Here is a 25,485-nt window from a genome sequence, read left to right as displayed (position 1 = left end):
TCTATGAGTTCAAGCCCAGCCTGATCTACCAAGTGAGTTCCAGGATGGTCAGAGTTACACAGTGAAACCCTATCTTGAAAAACAAAAAACAAAACAGCAGCAACAACAACGAAAAGTTAACAGTGAGAGGAAGACAAAACTGTCAAGTTAGACTCACAAGACTAACTTGACAGCAAACTTCTCCCTAAAGACTGGTGAGACTTTCAGGTCAGTACGCACATTGTGGTCGTGACACCCTTTGCTGCCGACTGTAGAGTTACTCACCCATTTCAGACTGTGCACATGAAATGCTCTGTTACTTCCGTTTCCCTCACCATTACTTGTTAGCATTTGGCTATCTACTGACTATGGAGAGAATACCAGTCACAAGGCAGGGAGCCACGAAGGGCAACATCCATCAGCTCATGTGCTGTGTTTTCTTATTATGAAAATCAGCACACAAGAAACAAAGCATTTATGGGGGAACTGGAACCCATTCACGGGGAACAGAGACATCTCAGACTGCCGGAATTGGTACTGTTGCAATCTGGAGCCCAAGTGACACCCCTCAAGTGACCTGTGGTCTGTCCCATGGTAAAGGCTTGGTCCCATGAGAGGTGCCACTAGGTAGTGGTGGACCGTATAGCCGAGTGAGCCCTGGAAAGGGGTGGTGTGACTCTCGCCTTTCCCCTTTCTCTTTCACTTCCTGGCCACGTGTTGAGAGGCTTTGCTCCTCCACACACTCCCCCTGTGGTGTGCTGCCACTGGGCTAAAGCAATACTGGTGACAGTCTTCATACCTGGGAGCCCAAACCACCCCATCTCTATAAACTGAACTTTCACACGTATTTATGACAGGAGCAGAAGTGACCACTGTATGGACAAATATAAAAGCTTCCTCTTCATTGCCCTGCACCTAATGATTTTTTGGCAGGTGTGAATTAATTCAATTATAATAAAAATCGTTGCACTAGAAGTTTAATCTTGAGAAAAATAAATTAGTGTTACCTAAAACTGTGTTGCAAATCAATTCCCCTGGTGTCACTATGCCTCAGAATAATATAATACAGAAACTCAGCAGGAGACAGAGGTGGGAGAGGCAGCTTGGACATGTCTGAATACTCGAGAGTGCCTTGTTCATTTAAGTGATATGAATGAAGCATCAATCTAGTGCATTCAAAATTGGTTGCCTTGTTTGTTCGTTTGTTTTTGAGACAGGGTTTCTTTGTGTAACAGCCCTGGCTGTTCTGGAACTCACTCTGTAGACCAGGCGGGCCTCAAACTCACAGAGATCCACCCGCCTCTACCTCCCAAGTGCTGGGACTAAAGGCATTTATAATGTTATATTGTCATCTTAGTCCAAATTCAGGCCACTTTCATCATACAAGACAGTAGTGATTATTATAAAGGATTATTATAAAGGAACACCAGTTTCGGAGACTATCACTAAGAGTTATAGTCATAGACAATTATATAGTGACTTAACCAAGATATCCTCCATGACAAAAACCAGAAAAAAGTAAGCAATTCAAGTTGGTGTAAGCAACCACAAATATATTGGCTCTCGTGATTGCAGATCTACAAATAAACTAGGCTCCAGAGTTGGATTACTCCAGTGGACCTGGTCTAGTATCTCCAGTAATGTCCCAGGCCTCCCCGTCATCCTGTGTCGAGAGATGGGCAGATACCACACCATACATGCTTCTATTGCTTTCTTTCTTCTGCTTTCTCAAACAGGGAAATGTTTCCCCAGGATCCGCAGGACAGGTGCTCTCTGTTGCTCTTTAAAAGAGCAGATGCCCCATCCCTGAGCCAAGCTCTGTGTTCAGAGGAACAGCATGTGCTAACTTACGTTTGGTTGTCTGAACAAATCACTGGCAAGGGGGACTATGTTGTTAAACTTCGCTTGAAGAAATCATGGGTTACCTTTTGGGATGAGATTAATTTCTGAAACCTCGTGGTTATTAAGCAATAGAAGAGGTAGAGACCAGTACGATTAGCTCAGCAGATAAAGGTACTTGCTGCCAAGCCTGATGACCCGAGTTCAATACCCGAGTCCCACAGGATGGAAGGAGAGAACCAACTCTCCAAAATTATCCTGATCTGCAAATGTGCACTCACATGCACATACATATACACACACGTAATTTTAGTATTTATTGTTTTTAGCTAAAGGCTGTGGAAACTTCTTCCTGTGTTCAGAACAGAAATCAGGACTTGTTTTCCCAGAACATAAGTTGGTTTTTTTTGTTGCTTGTTTATGTGTGTATGTATGTATGTATGTATTTTGGTTTTTCGAGACAGGGTTTCTCTGTGGTTTTGGAGCCTGTCCTGGAACTAGCTCTTGTAGACCAGGCTGGTCTCAAACTCACAGAGATCCGCTTGCCTCTGCCTCCTGAGTGCTGGGATTAAAGGCGTGCGCCACCACCGCCCGGCTTGTTGCTTTTTTTTGTTTTGTTTTGGTTTGGTTTGGTTTTTTGTTTGTTTGTTTTTGGATTTTCGAGACAGTGTTTCTCCGTAGCTTTTGGTTCCTGTCCTGGAACTAGCTCTTCTAGACCAGGCTGGCCTTGAACCCACAGAGATTCGCCTGCCTCTGCCTCCCAAGTGCTGGGATTAAAGGCATGCGCCACCACCACCTGGCTCAGAACATAAATTTTGATGGAGATTGGCAGACTTTGCTTTCCATGACTGAAACTAAAAATGTTCTCTCTGTGACCCTCACTAGGCTCCTTTGTAGCTAGGGTGTGAACTTGCAACCAGTCTCCCTCCAGACCTCCCAGACAGTAAATCAAGAGAGACGTAAGGAAACAGAGACTGAACAAAATCAGCGTGCTCTGGCTGGGGATAACTGACTATAGATACGGCTTCTAGGTGCAAAAGCATTAAAGAGCCCACATGGATCTGATAAACAGATGCGTGGGTTTGACCACTGGAAGAGAGACTTTTAATTCCAAACCTAGAGTTTGAGTCACAGCCCCAGAGTCCCTTGAATGAAGGAAGGATCCCACAGTAAGATCAAAGTGGATATAATAAATCTTCGTCATAATCCTCCCCAAAACAGCTGCCTTCCACTGACCAGGTACATGTGTACCTAGATCTTTGGAGGATTGGGAAGTGGGCCTAGTACCAACACTATTTCCTGTGAAAAGAAGGCCAGTTTCGATCAGAGAAGGTATTTACGGTCAGTAGGGTAATAAACTATGTTTTGATGAACATTTGTCTTCATGGGGCTCAACGATCTCATGAACCCATGCTCCTCTCTCCAACTCCTGAGGGTATATGTGGAATACGTAAAAAACAGAGACAGCCAATCCATAGAGTGGGCGAACCACTTGTCGATGGTTACCTCAAGGAGCTCTAGACATTCGGAATGGTACCTCCCAAACATGCCCTTCTCCAGAAGCGTGTCTGAGATGATGGGCCAGATGATGTGCAGGCTGCGGCGGGTAGCACATACCAGTTAAACTCTCTAGTTCGGTTTCTGAATACGATCAGATGGGTTGAGGAGCAACGGTGTGTTATGAATGTCATCAGACCTGCTGTCTGGCTTGGCAGACAACAATAAGTATACAGAGTGCCAGACACATCGATGAACGCACATATCCGCCAAAGACTTGTTTTCTCCATTTGAACACCTAGAACATGGGAAGAACGTTGTCTATCTGTCTGTTTGTTGCACTTGTCTGGGGTAATGGTTAATGTTTCCCCTCCACAGTATGATGTCAGTTCTCTGACGCTGTGTTACAGTTCAGTCTGTGCAAACCCAGATCTTCGCACAGGATGTTTAGACAAGGGACTCCAAAGGGCTAAAATGACAGACACTCATCTGCGTGAAATGGTTCACACCAGAGAGTCAAAGGCGTATCTCAGAAAGCTACAGAAGACTTGGAGAGGAGGTTGGGAGCATGTCCTCTCGTCTATCTGCCGCATGCCTGCCTCTCTCTGCAGAACAAGTTGCTCTACCTTGCAGGTCTTCCCTGACAGCAGTGCGGCCTGTGCCAAGTTTTAGACGGGTAGAAGGCATCTGGGTATGTGTCTGATGGAGGCGTGACCCACCAGCCCTCAGTTTGGAAAACAGAAGGTACAGAGCTAGTCCAGACTTCAGTGCCAGCTACCCTACCACTCAGCCCCTGTAAGCCAGCTGACCCAAGGAAGCCTGACAAGTCTCTGGCCCACCAGGATGTGGTAGAAAATATCCAGTCTTCAGAGGACCAGCTCTTGGGTTCTGGGCCTCAAGGCCAGTGGACCCTTCATATCTGTATGTTGTGTTCTGCACCCATGGGGTCAACCGACAGCAGATTAAAAACATGTTTTTAAAATTGCCTTTGGGGCCCACCTCTGGGTCTTGCACACCCTTAATTCCAGGACTCCCTTACTGAGATAGGAGGCAAAGGCAGGAGAATTGTCCAGAAACTCTCTGGCCATCCATAAAATACAACAGCAGAAACAAGAGAAATCCTGGGGTTGAGGGAAAGTATCAACTCCTAAAATGTCTCCCAGCCTCCTCCTCAAGCAGGCCATGGCCTCTGTGTGCCCCCTCCCTAAATTAATCAATTTAAATGAAACTGTAGCCATTGTACACGTACTGAAAATGCGCAGGCTTGTTTCACGTTTTGTCACCTGTCTGTCCCCACACAGTGCCACACGACACCTGCACAGCACTGACGCTGTGACTGATTACAGTCACTCTACAAACAGTTGAGAGCTTTCGGGAGGAGGTCCTAAGTCACATACTTATTCTGCACTGAACTATATTCTGCACGTCGTGGGAGCACCTGTGGGCCGGGGCCATTGCTCAGTGAGTACAGAGGGGCAAACACGGTGCTTGAAAGTTTGGGGTTTGGATCTCATCTCAACCGCTCACTGGCCCTGAGGTCCTGGGCTGCCACCAGGCCTGACTTCCCTTCCACCAGGCCTGACTTCCCTTCCGTGACGGCCACTTACTATAGGCTGCTCTGGGTGTGTCATTTTATGAAGGTGTGTCATTTTATGAAAAGTGTGTGGTGTGGAGTGCGGTGCGCGTGAGTGCTCCATGAATATTCACTGTTGGCTCCAGCACGTTGAGTGAGCACGAGTCATAGTGCCAGCAGGGTCTTCCGTGTTTGCCCTCACCCTCGGCGTTCTCGTCAGTGAGAGGAGGCTTCTCACGGGTCCTGAAGAAACTCCATCACCACTCTCTGCCTTTCCCTTCTAGAAAACAAACGAGTCACATTAAATCATGAACAGCTTCAAGTATCAGCTAGGGCGCCAGCACACCAAAGTTAACAGTGGCAATTCCTCAACGTTTGCCTGGGAGTCTACGCTGAGGTGTGATGACAGAGACCTGTGGCCCCTCTCACCCTGCTTATGCCGCTCCCAAATCGCCAGCTGGTGGTGCAGACCCACCAGGGTGGGTGAGGACGGAGTTGGGAAGGGGTAAAGGATCTAGGTGAGCTCTTCTGGCCGGGGGCTTCTTGTTAGGTCTCTGGGCTGCAGGTGGCAAGAGCTCACTTTGTCATGGCTGCTTTGAGAGCCCTGTGGGTTTTCTGGGCCCTTTCTTCCTACTTGCTTTGATCATTTCTTCCTGTCATTAGTGCCCCACCTGGGGTGAATAGGCATCTGTTCATGTCTTCTCAGGAAAAGCCACACAACACTAAGCGAGAGAGTTCCAAGATGGGCATGGTGGGACACACTAGTAATCTCAGTAGTCAGGAGGCTGAGCCAGGTGGATCTCAGCCAAATCCCATAATGTGAAGCCTGGCCACGTTAATAAGGATAATTTCCCCCAATAAGTTAAACTAAATAGAAGGGAAAGCAGGAAAGACAGCAATGATTGGATACAGTCACGAAGGCTGAGAGTGGGGTGACATTTCCCGTGTAAGCCTTTTTTCACTCAACAGTGCCAGGCCATGGCCATTGGGCTAAGGAGGATGGAACTATAGCCATGCGGTGTAGCAACTAGCAACTTAAAGGCAAGAACTCTTGGTTATTTACATATAAAATTTTTTAGGCTAACAGATTCATCACATATAGTTTTGAGCAAGTAAGTAGAAGTCAAAGGCACAAACCAAGCCGGCTGACTCTAATCCTTATGAGGTTTGTATAATAGTTCACATGATCCAATGAAAGAAAAAAAATAATGCAGCAGAGGTAAAAGAGACCTGAGAAGGAAAGAAGAGCTTAAACAAGGGTTGGAGGAGAGAGAGAAAGCCTTAGGAAGAAGAGTGGATCATTTACTTACAGTGACAGGAGAGGGGGCTAGACAACATACCGAGGCTAGGACAGGTGGATGCAGAAATGTCGGTCTGAGGAAGTCCTCCAAGAGACATGGGAGCAACATTATCATTTGGAAGTGAGAACGGGGCAGGCATTGGGAGTATGAGGACAGTTCATTCAGGAATGTCAGGTTGGTTTGATTCTCAAAATCAATCTCTGTAGGTTGTTATGCTAGCAAAATGGGGGAGCCAGTGGTCATCTCCGTGGATAAGACAACAGCATCTGAAGAAATTCAATACTCACTTATGATCTCAAAGAATAAAAATACTTGGTGATAGAGCATGTGCTTAGTATGTGACAAGCTCAACCCTCTACAGACAAACACACACACACACACACACACACACTAAATGCCTTGTGTAAGGCTTCTGTACATTTTTGAAAAATGAAGAAAGTAAAATTTCCCTAAAATCCCAATTGCTCATGCCACTGAGTGACTCCCTTTTGATAGTCTTGGCTCTTTCCTGCACCCTTTCTAGTCTGTCCCACCTTTTGGGCAATAACAGCATAAGAGCTTGCAGACAGAAGTTGGCACAAGCAGGAGCCAGGCGGGGCTTATCTGGAATAAGACGTTAGAAATAACCATTTGCTCTTGATTCTTTGCCCTGTAAATAGTTTCTTGACCCTTTGGGGAATGAGATACTTTCTGGCCACATTTCTCACACCTCTTACAAAAATGAGTCAAAGGGTACAGAACTGACCAGAAGATGACACCCGTCCATTTTTGTCCTCTGGATGTTCATTCTATTTCCTCTCTCAAAAGTGCAAGCTTGTTGACAATGGTTTTCTCAACTTCGCATTTTCCCTTCTTCATTTTGAACAAATGAATCTGGATAAATCTAGGCTCCTAGGAAGAAGGCAAACTTGCAAGTCTGCAGTGTCCTGCTGGTTTTTATCATTCACATCTATTTATGATCCTCCAGCACGTTCTAAAGTAGGGTACGTTCTTACTGCTGCAAGGTCAACCACAAAGGACAGCTCTTGTGAGATTCTGTCATTTGCCCCAAAAAATGTGTAAACAGAAGATTGCCTGGTCTGCCTGCAGCGAGAGAGAGAAGTCCAGCAGGAGCTGTGCACACAGCTGTAAAGGTCCCCTTTCTTCAGAATGGAGGAATGCGAGAAACTGCAGCTGAGGTATCCAAAGTCTAGCTGATAGCACGCATCTCTAGAGCCACTTTTAAACCTCCCAAGCACTGTCAACAGAGAAAACAAACAACCCTTTCCAGTAAGCAACCCCTATCTAAGTTACCCACCTCAACCACAAGGAGCTTTAACCTGAAATCTTATTCCTTACACATGGACATCTCAAGAGGACGGGCTGCAGAAAAGGTGCTCATCTAGGCTGCCATTCTCGCTACACTCTTAAACATCCATTGTGCACTGACTCTCCAAGACACCACTTCAAAGCTGAGCCTGTCATCTTCCCCCTTAGTCCTCTCTGGTTGCAGCTCAAATTTTCATAATTTCTTTACCCAGACCAATTTCCTTGATATCTAAGATAAAATAGATAAATAAATAAAACCTGTTGGTTGAAGAGGGGAAAAAAAAACTCGTCTTGTGAGCATCTTCAGGGTCTTCTGAAGGTCACAAACAAGAGTAGTTATGACTTACAGTCAAGTTTCCTGAAGGCTCATGTTTGAATACTTGGTGTGAGCTGGTGGTGAACATTTAGGAGAGAAAGCCTCATCCTGAGGGGGGGAATACTGAGAGCATACAAAGCAATACAGTTTCTTGCCCAAGCTTTCTGCTTCCTGGCTCCCTCTGCCATGGACCAACCCATTCCAACCATCACATTTTCCCTGCCATGTTGGACCGTGTCTTCTCTCAAGCTGTGTCTGTCAGCTATTAGGTCACATGAAGAGAAAAGTAACTAATACGCAGGTAGAGAGAAGGAGTATGCCATGCTTGATTGATGCAGGCTCTCCCACAGATAACAGCAAGGCAAGTGGACAAGCACTGTCCTGGATATATGAAGCAAAAGAGGACGAAAGGGATTTTGTCTTTGCTTTAGCAAACAAGTGAGCACACTCCTCTCACCTTCATACAAACTTTCCCCTTATCCTAGTGTCCCCTAATGTCTGCACAATGTGCCTGTAAAATTCTCTTGACCTGCCTTCCTCTTCTGTGATGGATGTGTAGTTCTTGGGCTTTTGCCCTCAACACTCTAGCCAAAGTGTAAGATAAATTTGTGGATACTAAACCAACGTCCCCAGAGCTTTCCAATGATTTAATTTTTAAATGATATGTAATAATTAGACGTATTTACTCGGTAGTGTGGAACAGAAGGTGCACGTGGACACTGAGTAATGGTTAGCTCAGGGTAAACAGCACCGCCATTAAAGCAGACTTTTATTTATTCATTTAGGTCTTTCCTTTGGGGGGATTGAGACAGGAATAGCTATCCTGGAACTAGCTCTGAAGACCAGTCTGACCTTGAACTCACAGAGCTCTGCCTGCCTCTGTCTTAAGGGCACTGGGACTAAAAGCGTGTGCCACCACCAGTAATCTTGCTTCTTTGTGTGAAAGATATATTTAGAATCCTCTCTAATGGCTATTTTGTTAACCACAACTATCATACTGAGGCATTTCTCAATCCTTACCCTGCTGGACTAGAACCTTCTCCCTGGACAGGGCTGATCACTCTCCAGAGGTAATTTTTTTTCTTCCCAAACTCTTGTTCTTAAAGTCTATCTGTCCTGTTTCAGTTCCTTCCAGTTGTATAGGCTTGACCCCTGAAACCCTCACTTAGTATCTCAGGGCAACTCAAATGGCACAAGCCTCCAAAAGAAAACTCCAGTTGTGTGACCTTGGGCATGGCAGTTAACTGAATGAGGCCTTTCTCCATTGTAAAATGAGCGCACTACTGATAGGCACTGACACAGAACCTTGGCACGGAGATTAAATGGCAGACTCACATGTCTTGTAGACCCTGGCACACGGAAAGTGACCTACAAGTGTTAACCACTACTCCCTCAAACTCATTCCCTTCTGTAATTACCAAGCTGACTCAAACCCACCCCCATGCAAGCCCTTCAAGAAGCATCATGCACCCTGCTTGACACCATCCCTCCTGAATGCCATCGTGTCCCTGCCCCACTTCCTCAGTATGTCCTTCTTTCACTGCCTGATACCTTCAGCCTCATCATTCCCAGGGCCTGAGGCCATGCAATCCCTGATCCCACTTTTTTTTCACACCCTTCTGAGCGCATACTTTGAACGTTGCCAACCTCCCCTTAGGAACAAAATCCTAACTCTATAGGACCATGTCTGTGTAGGGTCGGTTGTTTTCCCTAAGTTCCAGCACGTTGTCCTCCAGGGGGAGGTGACAAAACGCGTGTGTCCCAGAGGGTCCCTTCTTTCTCTAATTCTGTTTTTATCTCACTCGTCATTTTCTCCGGGAAGTCTTTCCGAACTTCCAGTCCGATGAGTCAGGTCCTCTTGTTTTGATAATCATGCGCTCCTGTGTCTGCCCTCTCCACTAAAGTGAGGTTTCTGCAACAGAAAAAAAACTTTCATTTTTCACACACCCGACCAACCACGTTGGGTCAGGCTGTGAGAACTCGAAGAAAGTGGATCCGAGCAGCGCTTCTACAGAGAACGAAACAACCGGGTTTGGGGAAATTTGCGTCAGGGGTTTGGGAGCCCAGTCCTCGGAGGCCGCTCAGGGCTTCCTGCACGTCCACGGGTGTCCTTGCGGGCACACAGCCGGAACCCAGGCAGTTGGGTGAGCGCCGGCACGGGTGAGGTCGCAGCAGGGAGTTTAGGAAAATGCACACGCTCGCCCTCTGAGCTTTGTTTGTTGTAGCAGCAGGGCGAAGTCCTGCCCGGGCACGACGCCTCACACACAATGCACCCGGCGAGCCCTAGAGACCCGCGCTCACCGTAGCCACCACCGGCAGGAAGGCGCCCGGCGTAGCGCCGTCGCACGCTGGTTCTCCTGCGCGCGGTGTGGGCGGGGCGTGGGCGGAGCCAAGCGGGAGCGGGGCGGGGCCGCGCGCAGGAAGCGCTTGGAGGCCCGAGCTGTCCCAGGGTGCCCCGCGCGGCGTGCACTCGGGTCGCTGCCGCCATCCTGCTGGCGAAAGAGAGGCGAGAGACAGAGAGGCCCGCCCGCTAGCCGGCCCGGCCAGTGTGGGCCAGTGCGTGAGGGCGCGGGGGGCCGTGTCAGCGCGACGCAGAGCGCAGCCGCCACCGCCAAACGGACATGTTGGAGCCCCGCGCTGCCGCCGCCTCCCTTCTCTCCTCCGGCGCACGGGACTGAGCGGGGGCCCGCCGCTTCTGACTGCGCTCGACCGGCCCGGCCTCGCCGCCTCGGCCGCAGCCCCTTCCTGTTCGGCCTCGGCCTCCGCCGCTCGTCGCCTCCCGTCCTCCTCCCCCCCACGCCCCAGGCCCTGCCGGCTCCCGGCCCTGCTCCGCCGCGGCGCGAGGTCTATGTGACCGGCGGGCCCGGAGCAGCCGCCGCCGCAACACGAACATGGACGCCGTCAACGCCTTCAACCAGGAGGTGAGGGGTGCTTGGGGCAGGGCTGCTGCGGACCAAGCGGGCCGCTTCTCCCGCTGCCCGAGGGCTTTTCGAGCACCGAGTCGGGGCGGAGACGCTTCCTGCCCGGGGTTCCGGGGCGGCGGGCCTGAAGCAGAGGAGAGGTCGCGGTGGGGGGCTGACCCCGCGCCCCTCCCCCGCAATGCCCCCTTCGCCCCCTTCCGGCCTGCGCCGGCTCCGGCTCCTCCAACGTGGCCCTTGTGCTCCCGGCCCAGCTATCGGCTCGGCGGGGCCGAGATCCCGCCAGGGGTTGCAGCGGAGCGCGGGCGGGAGGGCGGACTTAGAGGCGGGAGTTCCCGCGGGTTGGGGACCGGGGCGGCCACCGCCGCCTGCGCTCTCCTGTTGCTCAGGCCGCCGCGCGTCTGCCGCTGGACTCTGATCCCCGGCTGGCGGAGAGTTCGAGAGGGTGTCTACCCTCCTCCTGCCTCCTGGCCTGACACGCTCACAAATAAGCAGAGAGAGGTGGTTCCTTAGCCTCTCGAGTCTGGAACGTACCCTTTCTCAACAACGTGACACCTGAAAAGTTGAATGGGAGAGCAGAGTATTTGCCCCGCCGTAGTCGGCGAGAAAGGCTGCGAGAGTCTCGGCTTGCTCACCCTTGCTCTCTCCTCCCGGAGTACTTAGTCCTCAGCTCCATTCTTCAGGAACGTTTACACGTGAAAACCCCCCAAAACCGGGAACAAAGCTGCCTGCCGCCTTAAAACTCTCTGATCGTCCCAGGTGCTGCTTTGGGAGCATAAAGTCCATACCGTCTTGTTTATCTGAATGGGTTTGGGAGGAGGAGACGACCATTGATCCTTTAAAACGCAGTTACAGACTGGAAATATTGTGGGTTGAGTTCGGTTATGTTTCCCGTTTCAAATACTAAAGATAAACCAGCACTGAAGAAATCTGATGTCATAGTTTGACATGTGTTGATGTGGTGTCAGAACTTGCTCCATCGCACGGTAAGATTTCTGTGGCTGAACTTGCAATAGGATTGAGGTGTTACTCCCCTTTCGATTTGTAGTGCCCTAATAGGGGGCCGTCCACTTAATCCCGCAGTTGAGAATATTTATTGTTGTACAGACTGTCCGTCCCCCTACCCGTACCTCAGCTGATGAGTACATCACAGACTGCAGCACTGGCACATGGTGTTAGTAAGTGAACTGAGGAAGTTTACTAGGTGTGATTTTCAAAATAGCCAAATAATATTTCTGGAATTTGGATTCCCAGAATCTTGGTACTAACGCTCCAGATATTCCAGAGTTCAGCGTTGATTTTGTGGCATTGCCTGGGACATTTGCCTCTTGGAGGGCAGTGTTTCAGTTCTTTTTCCTACCCCCACCCCCATGGTAGCAGGTGCCTGGCAAACTGTTCTTGGATAGATGGGAGCTTACACAAATGCCACAGTCGTTAAAATTTCAGGCACACCTCCCAAGATGAAAACTAACTTGTGTTTTTAATGAACAAGGATTTTTAGTGTGCTTTTAAAGGCCAGGAATATTCAATCTTGATTTAAGGTATTGTGGAAAGTGATATCAAGTACTTTGTTAAGGTAGCAACATTAACGTCTGCATTTAGGCTTTGTAGAATACCAGGAGAGTGGTCAACAGATTAAGATTTAATGGCTGCTAAACCTTCTAAGGATAATAGAGTTTGAAGCTTAGAACGGATATAGCCTGAAACTGCAATAATTGCTTTGAAATACCAAACTTAGGGATGTTTGCACATTGAGAAGGGGAAATGGTATTTTGACCTTTTAAATGGCATAATGAGCATTTTCTCATGTTCATTTTCCTTTTATTCCTTGTCTTTATGAACTTGAAGTCCAATTTGTTAGGCATACGTTTCCACTGCCAATTCTTTCTGCTAAATTGCAAAATAAAACCTAGTTCTTATGCCTTTTTGATTTGTAGTACTTCTCTACTCTTTCTCCCTGTTCAGAAAACGTTATTGACTGGGTCCTTATGGTATCAATTCTCCCAAATCTAGTGTTGTTTTAAACATGCTCTCCTGTTGTTCAGTTGTGTCTTTAACACTGAGAAAAATCTCTTTTATCACTTAGGGGTCTATCTGATAGAACTCTAGCTAAGTTTTTCCTTTGGGCTCTGTGTGTGCCAGGTGCCCAGGAGATGTCAGTGAGAACTTAGAAGGAGAAGGGACGGTGTCAGGGTTTCAGAGAAAGTGAGAGAGACAGTTTGAAGGGGCAGCAGGTCTGCGATGTGAGAAGTGGTTTGACTCTGGGAGCTGCCGGAAAGTAAGGATGGTAGTTTAGACGGTCATGTTTCATGTTTAATGCATTTGAATGTCATGTTTAAGCTGTGGAGAATCACTGAAGATTTTAAGTAGTACAATAGCAAGATTGTATTTAGCTTGTAGTGGTGTGGTGCTTTGTGGAAAGGCAGGTGTAATTCGGGAGAGGCATGGAAGGATATGGGCCAAAGGAGTTCATGGACCTTGGTGTCTAGTAGTTTTGTAAACACCTTTGTCCCTGTGTTCTGTATGCTGAGGTAGTGATGGTGCTAGCAATACAAGTCAGTCGTCAAAAGTATGTTTAGCGGAGATCAACATGGGTTTGGTTTTGAAATAGGTTAAGTTGCTCTTGTGTGGAACAGTCATGGATGTTTTTGGCAAGCAATCGGGCATCTAGTATTTAGAGTCAGAAGTAGCCAAAACAGGGACAGTCTCTCTCAGGTGGGTGCTGGTAAAAATTCCAGGGTGCAGGGGAGAGAAAGAAAATACCTACTATAGCATATTTGGCTTGTCATGCACTTTATATATGTCTAGTTTAACAGATACATATTCCTGCAGCCTTGCACAGACAAACAGCTACATAATGAGAGGTTGGTTTTCTTTCTTTCTTTGGAGACAGGATTTCTCTGTGTAATAGCCCTGGCTGTCCTGGAACTTACTTTGTAGATCAGGCTGTCCTCGGAGAGGCTGATTTTTTCAAATATGTTAAATAATAATTCACACAAGGGCACATTTCTAAACTAATGGCAGAGCAAGGGTTTGAAGGTAGATCTTTGCTTATCTGATAAACTTTGTAGACTACCAAGGGAGTGGTCAACAGATTAAAGATTTAGACCACTGAACCTTTTAAGGGTAATAGAATTTGAAGTTTAGGATTGAATGGATAAGGAAATATGAGTCTTCGGTGGTTTGGTTTTGAGCATTTAGAGGAAACGGCTGCTTTATGGGTGATGGAAAGAGAGAGGCTAACAGTATATATACTAGAACTGTTGAATGGCAGGCTATGTGTTTATGCATACTACACCGTAGGATTTTAGTCTTGGTAAGGAGGTAGGCTCTGTCTGAGATTGGGCGGTTGGAGTGGCACATCATAGACCCTAGTCTCTATTAGATAAAAGGAGGGGCCTCTGGTGTATAGACAGACAGAACATCGGTATTACTTGAAATCAATTGTAAAGGAGAGAATGGAGCATAGCATATTCAGGGAAGGGTAGGAAAAGGAAGTTTTAAGGCAACAAGAGAAGGGAGGTGAGGGTCAAAAGGAAAGGGACAGACTGGGAATGATGTCAAGGAAGTCTGTCTTTATAGATGGTGAAGAGAAGAGAGGTGATGTTACCAAAGGCACTCATAAACTTGGTATTTGGGTGCTTTATTCTCTCAATGACACACTGCTGAGTCTTGAGAAAGGTGGACCAAGGCAGGTCCACTATGGCCAGTACTTTGTGCTCTGCTATGTGCTTCTCCTCAATGTGAAAAGTTTTAAATTTTGCTGAAGTTTATTTTTTTAAGGTTTATTTATTATGTATAGTGTTCTGCCTGCATGTGTGCTTGCAGGCCAGAAGAGGGCACCAGATCTCATTACAGATGGTTGTGAGCCACCATGTGGTTGCTGGGAATTGAACTCAGGACCTCTGGAAGAGCAGCCAGTGCTCTTAACCTCCAAGCAATCTTTCCAGCTCCCTGAAGTTTCTGAAGTTAAGGAAAGTTACAGAAATTTTTAGCCAGGCAGTGATGGCGCATGCTTTTAATCCCAGCACTAAGGATGTAGAAAGTTGCAGGATTTTTTTAATCCTTTAATTATAAACTTAGACTTTAAAAAGTAACATATCCTGACCTCCCCATTTATCTATAATTTTAAGATCTTTAAGTATAAAAATAATATAGAAAACAATTTTTAAATGAAAATATGAGTTATTTTCAATTTTAAAAAGTCCCTTTTCTCATTGTCCTCACCCAAGTCTTACTTTCAGCAGAGACAAGCAAATGATGAAATCTGACACTTGTGAATGATAAAGACAAGAGTCTGTGTTTGTACTTATGTTGCTTATTGTGCATATTCTTAAACATGCTCACGAACTAATTCTACAGAGAATCCATGTTGGCTGATAAACTACAGTAAGCTTTGTTGAGTGTGCTCCTGTGTACATCCACTCTGATGACTCCTTTAGTCATAAATGTGAAGGACCACAGCAAACTGTTTCAGTATGTGTTAGAAATTTAAACTGGCATACAGCATGGGGACCATTGATGCAGCTACAGCCGGAAGCTCTGTTGAAAAAGCTGTGAATGAAAAAGGAATACGGGTTTGAACTCAGACCACGAAAAGGGCTTTCTGAGAGTTTTAGCAGCATACAGTGCTGCTTTGCAGTGAGGGAAAAATGAGTAGTTTAATCCTCATTTTATATTTAAAGTCAGACAAGTTACGCTGTGAATATTTGTTACGATGTTCTACTGTTGGTCTTAACTCAGCACATACCTGAGTATCCTGGTAAGTAGGGAGCTTGCTGCCCCTTCCTCTCCTCACTGTAATTGCTGGTCATGATTGTTCAGTGGAATTTAGATCTCTGATGAGGCTATTCCTTTATTTTAACCTGCAGTGTGAATCTTTTTTTTTTTTTTTGAGAGATCTGACTTAAAAAAAAATTCAAAATGCTTTTATTGTGTGAAGGGATGGGTACTATTAGTTTGTTATTTTATCTGACTGCAGGATGCTGTTATCCTGGGGGGGGTGTTGGATCCTTTTACAGCTTGCTTCTGTTCCCTATTTTCTTTTCATGGTAAAGAAGGAAAGCTGGCTTTTTGAGCATTCCAAGCATTTAATCCCTAATGTTTGAGGTAAAAATATGTTCCTCTTTAACATTTTTGTCAAGTATTTTATTCTAGAAAAAGTTACCTACATAAGTAATAAATTGATTTAGAGATAAATTTTAATCCCAGCACTCAGGAGGCAGAGGCAGGTGGATTTCTGTGAGTTCAAGGCCATCCTGATCAACAAGAGCAGGTTTCATGATAGGTTCCAAAGCAACACAGAGGCCCTGCCTTAAAGAACAAAAAAAGAAAAAGAAAAAAAAAAAAGGTTTGGTTTCTACATACAGTAAAACAGAATTGGGGATAATCTATACCTAATCATAGAAAGATGGCAATATTGTGGTTTTGTTTCTTTAAAGCCAGAAACAAATTGTAGGTCTATACACATTTAAATCTAATTTTAAATATACCTTGATAACAGTTTATTATATACCCTGAAGCATTTGTGTGGCTTGCAGATTACATTCCTTGCTTTATAGTTAAAGTTCTTACTGGTGTGTTTATTTCCCTTACCATGTAGCCCTCGCTCATTAGTCTGAAAAGCAGCAAAACTCAGGGAAACAGTTAAGAATTGGAAAGTAGGGTTGTTTTTATCAGGGATAAATGATCATCTGGCTCATTAAAAATGGACTATCTATTTACCTCTCGAAAGCTCTCAATTGTGTTTGGATAATTGGAGCATCTTGGTATAATCCATGCAATCACTAATCCTAGATGGGCAGAATAGTTGACACTAAATGTAGCTACCCGCCCCCAACATGTTTCCACAGAATCATTTTCAGACTTAATAGATACTTGGATAAAAATGACCAGAGAAGAAATTTGGCTGGGCATGGTGGTTCATGCCTTTAATCCCAGAGGCAGGTGAGTCTCTTGAGTTTGAGGCCAGCCTATTCTACAAAGTGAATTCCAGGACACACCTAGGGTTGCACAGAGAAATCCTGTGTCAAAAAGAAAAAAAATAACCACAAAACTTAAACTTTATACACATACATAGATTCATACCAGTTACAGCTAAGTATCACAGTGGAAAGTATGGTTTGTTAGCACCTGATCTGTCTTTTTAGAGTTGTAAAACTTGCTATGTATTGAAGCAGTATATTAAAATTGACTAATGAAAACTTGAGAGAAATTGGGGTTCAACCTGAAGATCCAAAAAGCAAAGCAGCCACCTACTGGCTTTCACCTCAATCTCAGTTCGAAATGGAAGTCCTGCTCCCAGGAATCTCAGAGTGAGACTGACTGAGAACTGTCTCCTTGTGGTTTCTTAATCTTCTCTAGGGCTTGCATTAAAGGAGTGCACCACCCAGTTTCTATAGTAACTAGTGTGGCTACTGGGATTAAAGGTGTGTGTTACCATTGCCTGGCTGTGAGGCTGACCAGTGTGGCTGATTTACTCTCTGGAACCCAAGCAAGCTTTATTTATTAAAATACAATTGAAATGCCACAACAGTGTATTTACTGTCGCAGTGGTTGTTAATAACATAATAGTATGCTAATCTCTTCAGGTTTTAAGTTTATTTTATCAGTGGCTACTAAATTGAAGCTTTACATATTTTTGTTCAGTAGACAGTTAAATGACTAGATTTATCTTACCTTTAAAGAAAAAATGAGTTGCATAGTTGTACATAAATGAGTAGGTGAAGAGGCAGGAAGTCCCTGGTTGCCAGTAGGAATTTTTAAAAAGCCTACTTGAGGGGCTGGAGAGATGGCTCAGCGGTTAAGAGCACTGACTGCTCTTCCAGAGGACCCGGGTTCGATTCCCAGCACCCGCATGGCAGCTCATAACTGTCTGAAAATGTAGTTCCACGAGATCTGACACCTTCACACCAACGAACATAATAGAGTTAAATAAATAAAAAAAAATTTTAAAAAAAGCCTACTTGACAGTAGATTGAGAAGTCCTAACGTCATCTATGTGTACAGCATTGCTTTTAGTGTTGGTTGTCACCTTGGTCAGAAAGTTACCCTTACTGGGGTCTGCGGGATGGCTCAGCAAGTGAAAGTACTTGCTCTTGAGTGTCTGGTCATCGGTGTTTAGTCCCTGGAGGCTAAGTAAATTTGAAAAGAGTGAACCAAGTCCATAAAGTTGTCTGGCCTCCACATACGCTCCACATATCACACACATTTGTTTTTTAATTCACTGATGATTTTCACCCCGAAGGCCCATGTCTGCTTCTACTGTGTTTATTAACCACTACACATGTCTACATAAATTCCTGATTGCTGCTTGTCATTTCGTAATGACCATCTGCATAATTTTTGTTTATGAACCTTTAGTTTTAAAGCTTAATATTCACAATATATTTGTTCAAAGCTGCTTCTGGCTCTTTGAAAATAAATATATTAGAAGCATAATCTTGGGGAGGAGGCATTCACATAAGCAGCATAGTCTGAATATTGTTCAAGCACACTCAGGTTTATTACAAAACTGTAGACATGGAACCCAAGCAAACCTCAGTTCTCTATCCTCTTACTTTGAAAGTGAATGCATTTGAACTGGCAGCTTGAGGTGGGGAAGTAGGTATTTCCTGATGAATTTACGCTGAGTGGATTCTTTCTAAAGGCATTGAAGTATTGGTTAATCTTAGAAGTAACCACTGCACTAGTCTGTAAGACTTAAAAGTCTCCATGAACGAGATACTAGGGTGAGATAGGGGGTTATTTTATTCCTGGTGCTATTATTGCAAATATATAATGGTAAAAGAAAAAAAAACCCAAAGCTATATTGTGTTTAGACCTGATTCACTATATCCCTTGCTATTCCCCTGGTGTTGTGATCCCTCTCTAAAGTCTGCTATTGTGTTAGAGAAGGACTTACCAACTTTGCAGGCTGTCACCGCCCTCTGAAAGACTTCAAGTCTTTCTGCACTTTATCATGAGGTTTCCATTTTGTCTTTTCCTTGTTCTTGGTCAACATTATTATTTTTTTTTTTGGTTTTTCGAGTCAACATTAATTTTTAACTGAAGCAAAATTATAAAGCCCTACCTATATAGGGTGTTACTACATTATTATTATTATTATTGTTATTATACATGTCTTCTTTTAATAAGCCTAAGATAATAGGCCAAACATTTTTTTATTTATTATGTATACAATATTCTGTCTGTGTGTATGTCTGTAAGCCAGAAGAGGGCGCCAGACCTCTTTACAGATGGTTGTGAGCCACCATATGGTTGCTGGGAATTGAACTCAGGACCTCTGGAAGAGCAGGCAATGCTCTTAACCACTGAGCCATCTCTCCAGCCCTATACATGTCTTTTAAGTTTTTTTTGTAGATTTATGTGTATAAGTATTTTGCTTGCATGTATGTATTGCGCCATGTACACAGTACTGGCAGAGGCCTGTTAGATTTCCTGGAACTGGCATTACGGGTGGCTGTGAGCCACCATGTACGTACTGGGAACTGAACCTGGTTCCTCTGCCAGAGCAGCAAGTGCTCTTAACCATGGAGCCATATAACTCTTAGGAAGCAAGGTATTTTTTGAAAATTAATGTCTGGGCTGGGGAGGTGGCTGCCTTGGTATAAAGTGTTTGCTATGCAATCATAAGGACTTGAATGTGGCTCCTAGGACCCACATAAAAGCTGGGTTTGGTAGTGCATGCCTATAACCCCTAGCATTGGGGAGGTGGGAGCATGAGGATTTCTGAAACTTCGTAGACAGCTAGCCTTGCTGAACCAGTGAGCTCCAGGGTGAGAGGCAAGCTCTCTAGAAGTAAGGTGGAAGGCATGTAATGTTAACTTTTGACTTCCACATATATACCCAACACACTTCATTCATTCATTGATATGGATGATTACCTGCTGTGTGAGCTGCACCTGAGACTGGAGTTAAAGACCATTGTGAGCCACCTTGTGGGCACTGAAAACTGCATACCTTTTTTCCCTTTGCAGTTTTGGCTGGCTTGTAACATTGCAGCTTAGACAGTTTTTGAGCTTGCAGCATGCTTGGCTCTTCCTCTGAAGTTCTGGGATAACATGTGCGCCACCATTGTGACTGTCCAGATTTTTATAAAGTCCCACCATTGTCCAGTATTCTAAAAACTAGTGAATTGTATATTCTTAGAATGCAGTTTTGTTGTATAAATTATATTTCAAAACTTTAAAAACTCAAAAATGTTATAACGTGCCATTTCACTGTTTTCTTTTAGCCAGCTTCATGGCTTTGTAAATCCTTTGATGATTCTGAATCTAAAGTTTATTCAAAGGGTGTCTTTGTTTTTGACATGATATTATAAGAAGTTACCAGAGGAGACACTTCGAGGAAAAACAGGAGTGGGAGATACTGTGCTTGCTCATTAAATATCAGCCAGGTGCTATAGCCAATGTTATATATCTGTCTAAATGCTTTAAAAAAAAAACTTTAAAACTTTGGTTTTTTCTAGTAAAATGACTTTATATCCTTGAACCAAGTATTCTTCTCTATCGAAGTCTAGGAGGAAATATCTCCTGAAAATGTTTCTTCATAGGTAATTCCTTGAGATACTAGTTCAAGTTCACTAGTGAAGCTAATAATAATTTGATCTTGAAACCTGGTAGTAGAGCAGTAGCGTGGGTAAAACGTGGACATTTTAAGAAATTATTATGTATATATGATGGGTTGTGTGCAGGTGCCACAATGTGCATGTGGAGGGCAGAGGCTTGGTCATAAACACCTGTAGTAGGAGGACACAGGCCTGCTTTTTATCCCGGACGCCCAGCTCCTGGCCTCCTGGCTAGTTTAACCTCCCTCCCCCCGAAATAACCACACAGAAATTGTATTAATTAAATCACTGCCTGACCATTAGCTCTAGCCTCGTATTGGCTAACTCTCACATCTTGATTCAACCCATTTCTAATAATCTGTATGTCACCATGAGGTCGTTGCTTACCGCGAGAGATTCTAACCTAAGTCCGTCTCAGGCCGGAGATTCATGGCATCTGCCACACTTCCCTTCTTCCCAGAATTCTGTTCTGTCTACTCTGCCTATCTAAGTCTGCCCTATCAAAAGGCCAAGGCAGTCTCTTTATTCAACCATGAAAGCAACACACAAACAGAAGAACCTCCTACACCAAACACCTTTACTTGCTTACCCATGCTGCCAGCCCCATACATTACTAGAAGCATCTTCTGGCACATTTCTTGAGCCAGTGAAAAGAAGTTTTGGATTGACTGCAGTTTGGTGAAAATGGGGGTTAGGAATGGAAAAGACCTGGCATTAGAAACTGGGGCTGAATGGCTAAATCCTGGTAAGGGAAGTGTACTTGACTCTGAAGTAAAAAAAATGAATGCAGGATAGGTTTTTGGAAATTGTAGAGGAGGTTCTCCAAAATGAAGCATAAATTGGGGGTATAGTTTAGGGCAGATCATCGGAAATTACTTTGAAAACTAATTTTTACATTTATGTGAGTTTATTTTGTAAAATGTTTCTCTAAGGTCTAGAATTAAGGAATTTGATGCATTTGTGGGAAACTGATAAGTGGAAAGAAATGTAGGGAGGAGGGTTCTAGATGCTTGGGTTTAGGGAAGAGGGTTCTGGAGGGCATTATGTGTGGCTTTACTGTAAAAGTGTCTGGTTTGAAACGTGTAGAAATCTGAGGACTAGGTTTATAAAGAAGTAGGTGGGGGAAATGCACTATTTACAGCAAACTAAAGGCCTTGGGTTGGAGTGCATCTTGGTGTGAGAATTCTTGCCAAACATGGAGTCCCAAGGGTGGTCCCTAGTACCAAGAACAGAAGGAAGGGGAGGAAAAGAATTCAAGGCATTGCTCATGGGAACAGTACAGTAATACAGTATTTTTCTCCTAGTTATTTTAAAAATTTTTCCTGGGCTGGAGAGATGGCTCAGAGGTTAAGAGCACTGGCTGCTCTTCCAGAGGTCCTGAGTTCAATTCCCAGCAACCACATGGTGGCTCATAACCATCTGTACTGAGATCTGGCGCCCTCCTCTGGTGTGCGGGCATACATCGAGGTAGAATGTTGTGTTCATAATAAATAAATCTAAAAAAATAAATTTTTCCTTTTTGTAGTTTAACTGTTTTTGTGTTTCTGATAGGCTCGTGTACACACCTTGCTCTAAGCATTTGGAAAAGGACTGGTTTAAACATTTAGGCTTCAAGGGATTTGGCACCAGAAAATGGAATTTACACAAAAATGAGATACTAGTAATTAAAAGGATTCTTCCTTTAATACACAGATGTCAATAAAATACATTTAAAACAGTAGTTTCCCATATTTGTTACATATCCACAAAGTTCTGGTAAGAATTTAAAGAGAAGGGTTTTTTTTATTGTAGTTTTAAAAAGTATTATTAAAGCTTTCCAAATATAGCTGGCAATATATAGCTAAGTTCAGTATTCCAGCACTACTACCTTCCAGAATTTCCAAGCAGTGTAAATTGTTAACTTCAAATAAAATTTATTTCACGGAACAAGTCATATAGAGTCATGGCTCTCTATAGTTGGCCTTTGATTGATTGATTGACCGACTGACTAACTAGTTTTGGGTTTTCAAGATAGGTTCTTTCCTGGAGCTCTTACTTTTAGGTAGACCAGGCTGGCCTTGAATTCACGGAGATCTGCCTGCCTCTGCTGGGATTGAAGGCCTGCATCACTCATTTAATTAAATTTAAAAAACAGACACTGCACATAGCTGTAACTCCAGCACTCAGGCTGAGGCAGGCAGAACTTTAATTTGAGGCTATCTTCAGAGCTAAACCTTGTCTCAAAAAGAGAAGTTTTTGTTTGTTTTGATTTTCGAGGGTTTCTCTGTAGCTTTGGAAGTCTCCTGGAACTAGCTCTTGTAGACCAGGCTGGCCTTGAATTTACAGAGATCCGCCTGCCTCTGCCTGGTGTTAAAGGTGTGTGCTGCCTTGGCCCGGCTGCCTCTGCTTAGTATATGTGTCTTAGACCCAAATTAAATTAACTTCTAAACCCATTAATTTAATGTTTTTCATTTTGAAACAAGTGCAAATTAGGGAAATTTAAATTAGAAAATGAAAGGGAAATGAAATTATCCCAGTAAATGTTATACCTGTTCATTTTGAGTAAGGTGTTTTAGCATTTCTTTCTCTTCTGCTTACATTGGGATTTTTCCCCTTTGAAGACAAAGTCTCAACTGTGTTTCCCTGTGTAACAGGAGATTGTTTTATTTCTTTTCTGGATAGTAACTGCGAGAACTTTGGTAGCATGTCATTATTGCCTTGGGTACATTTCTGGACTTAGAATTTGTTGAATGTTATGGAGTCTTATTTGTTTTTTAGTTCTGTTATTATAACTTGATATTTTTCTGAGGAATTGAAAGGCATCAGCTATGTCTCACCACCTTTTGGCTTTATGCTGGACTCACCACTATAGATAGATGAAGAATTATAGTTCATTTTAATTATTATTTGAGTTTTGCTTGATTAGAGTTGTTCATTGATTTACTGTTTATTGACGTTTCCTTTGTTAATCAAGTTCACTCTAGTGGACAGTTTCACTGTCTTTTGAATCTTTTTTAGTTGTATTCATGGAGAGAAAGGCATGTGCCTACTGCACATGGGGAGGTCAAAGGACTTATCTGCAGGACCTTTGAGTCGAGGGCATCAGACTCAAGTCCAAGGCTTAGCAGTAAGCACTTTTCCTTGGGGAGCCTTTTCATCAGCCCTGCTCTAGATAGCTCTGTACACCAGAGTCATCTTTTAGTAAACAGCATAGTGGTGTTTGTTTTTATTGTGCTTGCCTTCCCCAACATTAGGAAGAGTACTTTCTCAAACATAGCTTTCGTAAATGACATGTTAAAGCCCTAACATGAAACTGTCAGAAGGCACTGCACGCTACCCTTCACCTGATGGTTCTAGCAGTAAGTTTTGTGGAATTGTCTTTGGGTCTAATTAGTTGGATAAGCATTTTTTCCAGAAATGATTTTATCTTTTATTAAGAAATGTGTGTGTCATTTTATGTTTATGTTATTAAACATCCCAGTTGTGTTGACTTTAGTTTTTGATTTGGTGGGAACTAATGTATCTGATACACTGAGTCAATGTACAAAAGAGGAGAAAGAGTGGAATTGAATGCTCTTGATGCCTGTGCTCACTGGAAGGCTTCAGCAGCTGTCTGTCATTCTAAACGTCTGTGGCTCTTTTAGAAGCCTGTGGGGGTTAGAGGACAATTTCCAGGAATGAGTTCTCGCCTCCATGTGGTTCTGGGGATCCAACTCACTCAGTCTTTGGTAACAAGTGCCTTTGCCATCTCACTGGGGTTTCTTGCTTTTTTTGCTTTTGTTTGTTTGTTTCCCTTAAATTTTATAATTAAATGGAAATAACAGGACTTGAATGAAAAAGTGCTTTGTCATCTTGGAGTTTATATAATAGGAAAGGAGAAGTAAATTTGAGAAAAACTAAATTTTCATGTTTAAGGGAAAGAGTACTTTGGAAAGAAATGCAGGAAGGAAAAAGTACTTAAGGAATTTAAGAATTAAAGAAATGTTGAAGGTGCTGGGGAGGTGGCTCCATGCTTACAGTGCTTGCTGTGGCAGCACATCCCGGAAACCCTGTGCTGGAGGGCAGAGGCAGGTCCTGCTCAGCTAGTCTGGACAGTTAATGCCCTCCACATTCAGTGAGAGACGGTCTCAAACAGGCAGTAAAGGACAGTTGACTTTGATCTCTGGCCTTGGTGGCATACACATACATACGTGAACATGTACACACCTTTCTTTTAAAAATTAAGAGTGGGGCTGAAGAGTTGATTCAATGTTAAGAGCATTTGTTCTTTCCAAGGTCCTGGGTTAGTCACAGCACATACATGGTCGTTCACAGATGCCCATAAATCTGGTTCTAGGACACACATGATACATACTAATGATACTCAAACATTTTAAAAATTAAGACTGCTATGTAATTTGTTTGTTCGTTTGTTTGTTTGGTTTTTTAAGACCGGGTTTCTCCGTAAAACAGTCCTAGCTGTTCTGGAGCTCACTCTGTAGACCAGGCTGACCTTGAACTCAAAGAGATCCACCTGCCTCTGCCTCCTGAGTGCTAGGATTGGAGGCTTGCGCCACCACTGCCCAGCAAGAGTGCTATGCAACACCTTATTTATTTTCATTTCCTTGATAGCTTAATTTTCAGAGTAGAACGTGGAGAGTCTGTGCCAGTTCTTCCAGTTCTGTTTCTCTTACTCTTACAAATATCTAGTCATTGCTAGTTACCAACCGTCGGAACTTTCTCAGTAATTAACATGAAAAAAATGTTTTCTCAAGTGATGACTGCTTAACAGTTTTTTCCAGAAAGGCCGTTGACTATGACTTCATCCTGAATCAGTTAGAAAAATAGAGGTCGGATGAAGTTATCAAGTAGTTTTAATAAAAAGCATTAGGACCATCAGTTGAGGTCATCCTAGACATAAGCCCCCCCCATATTATTTAGTCTAAGGCATACAAAGTGAGCACATAAAGTGAAATGAAAGTTGACCTAAATAGATAGACTGGAGAGACTCCTAAAAACCCAGCAAATCACCATGAAGATGGGGTTTTATGGGAGGTGATGATGGAAAGCAGTCCAGGGAGTAAGTTAATCACAGATGTTAACAAAGTGGATGAGCACTGTTTTATTTAATGCAGTAAATAGACCCTTTTTGTGTTTACTGGGTGCCAACAGTGCAATTCTTTGAACCTCTTGTTACCTTATGGATCAAAAAACTGGGGGTTGAATGG

General features: G+C 43.9%; 1 protein-coding gene across 4 annotated transcripts in view; it reads left to right on the top strand.

The window, feature by feature from the left end:
* The first annotated feature begins 10,281 nt into the window (after positions 1 to 10,281).
* Positions 10,282 to 25,485, top strand: part of Scaf4 (SR-related CTD associated factor 4) — a 58,086-nt gene continuing 42,882 nt past the window's right edge. For 2 of the 4 annotated variants that reach the window (XM_013353441.2, XM_026787242.1), the window contains exon 1: positions 10,282 to 10,734. In XM_013353441.2, the coding sequence (XP_013208895.1) occupies positions 10,705 to 10,734 (30 nt within the window). In that variant the 5' untranslated portion in view covers positions 10,282 to 10,704. The remainder of the gene's footprint in view (positions 10,735 to 25,485) is intronic. The other 2 variants (XM_026787240.1, XM_005345341.3) reach the window with 1 other exon arrangement.

The sequence above is a fragment of the Microtus ochrogaster genome, chromosome 2 (genome assembly GCF_000317375.1).
Source record: "Microtus ochrogaster isolate Prairie Vole_2 chromosome 2, MicOch1.0, whole genome shotgun sequence".
NCBI classification, from domain to species: domain Eukaryota; kingdom Metazoa; phylum Chordata; class Mammalia; order Rodentia; family Cricetidae; genus Microtus; species Microtus ochrogaster.
The sequence above is the reverse complement of the archived record's forward strand: the minus strand, read 5'-3'. Positions and strand labels throughout refer to the sequence as shown.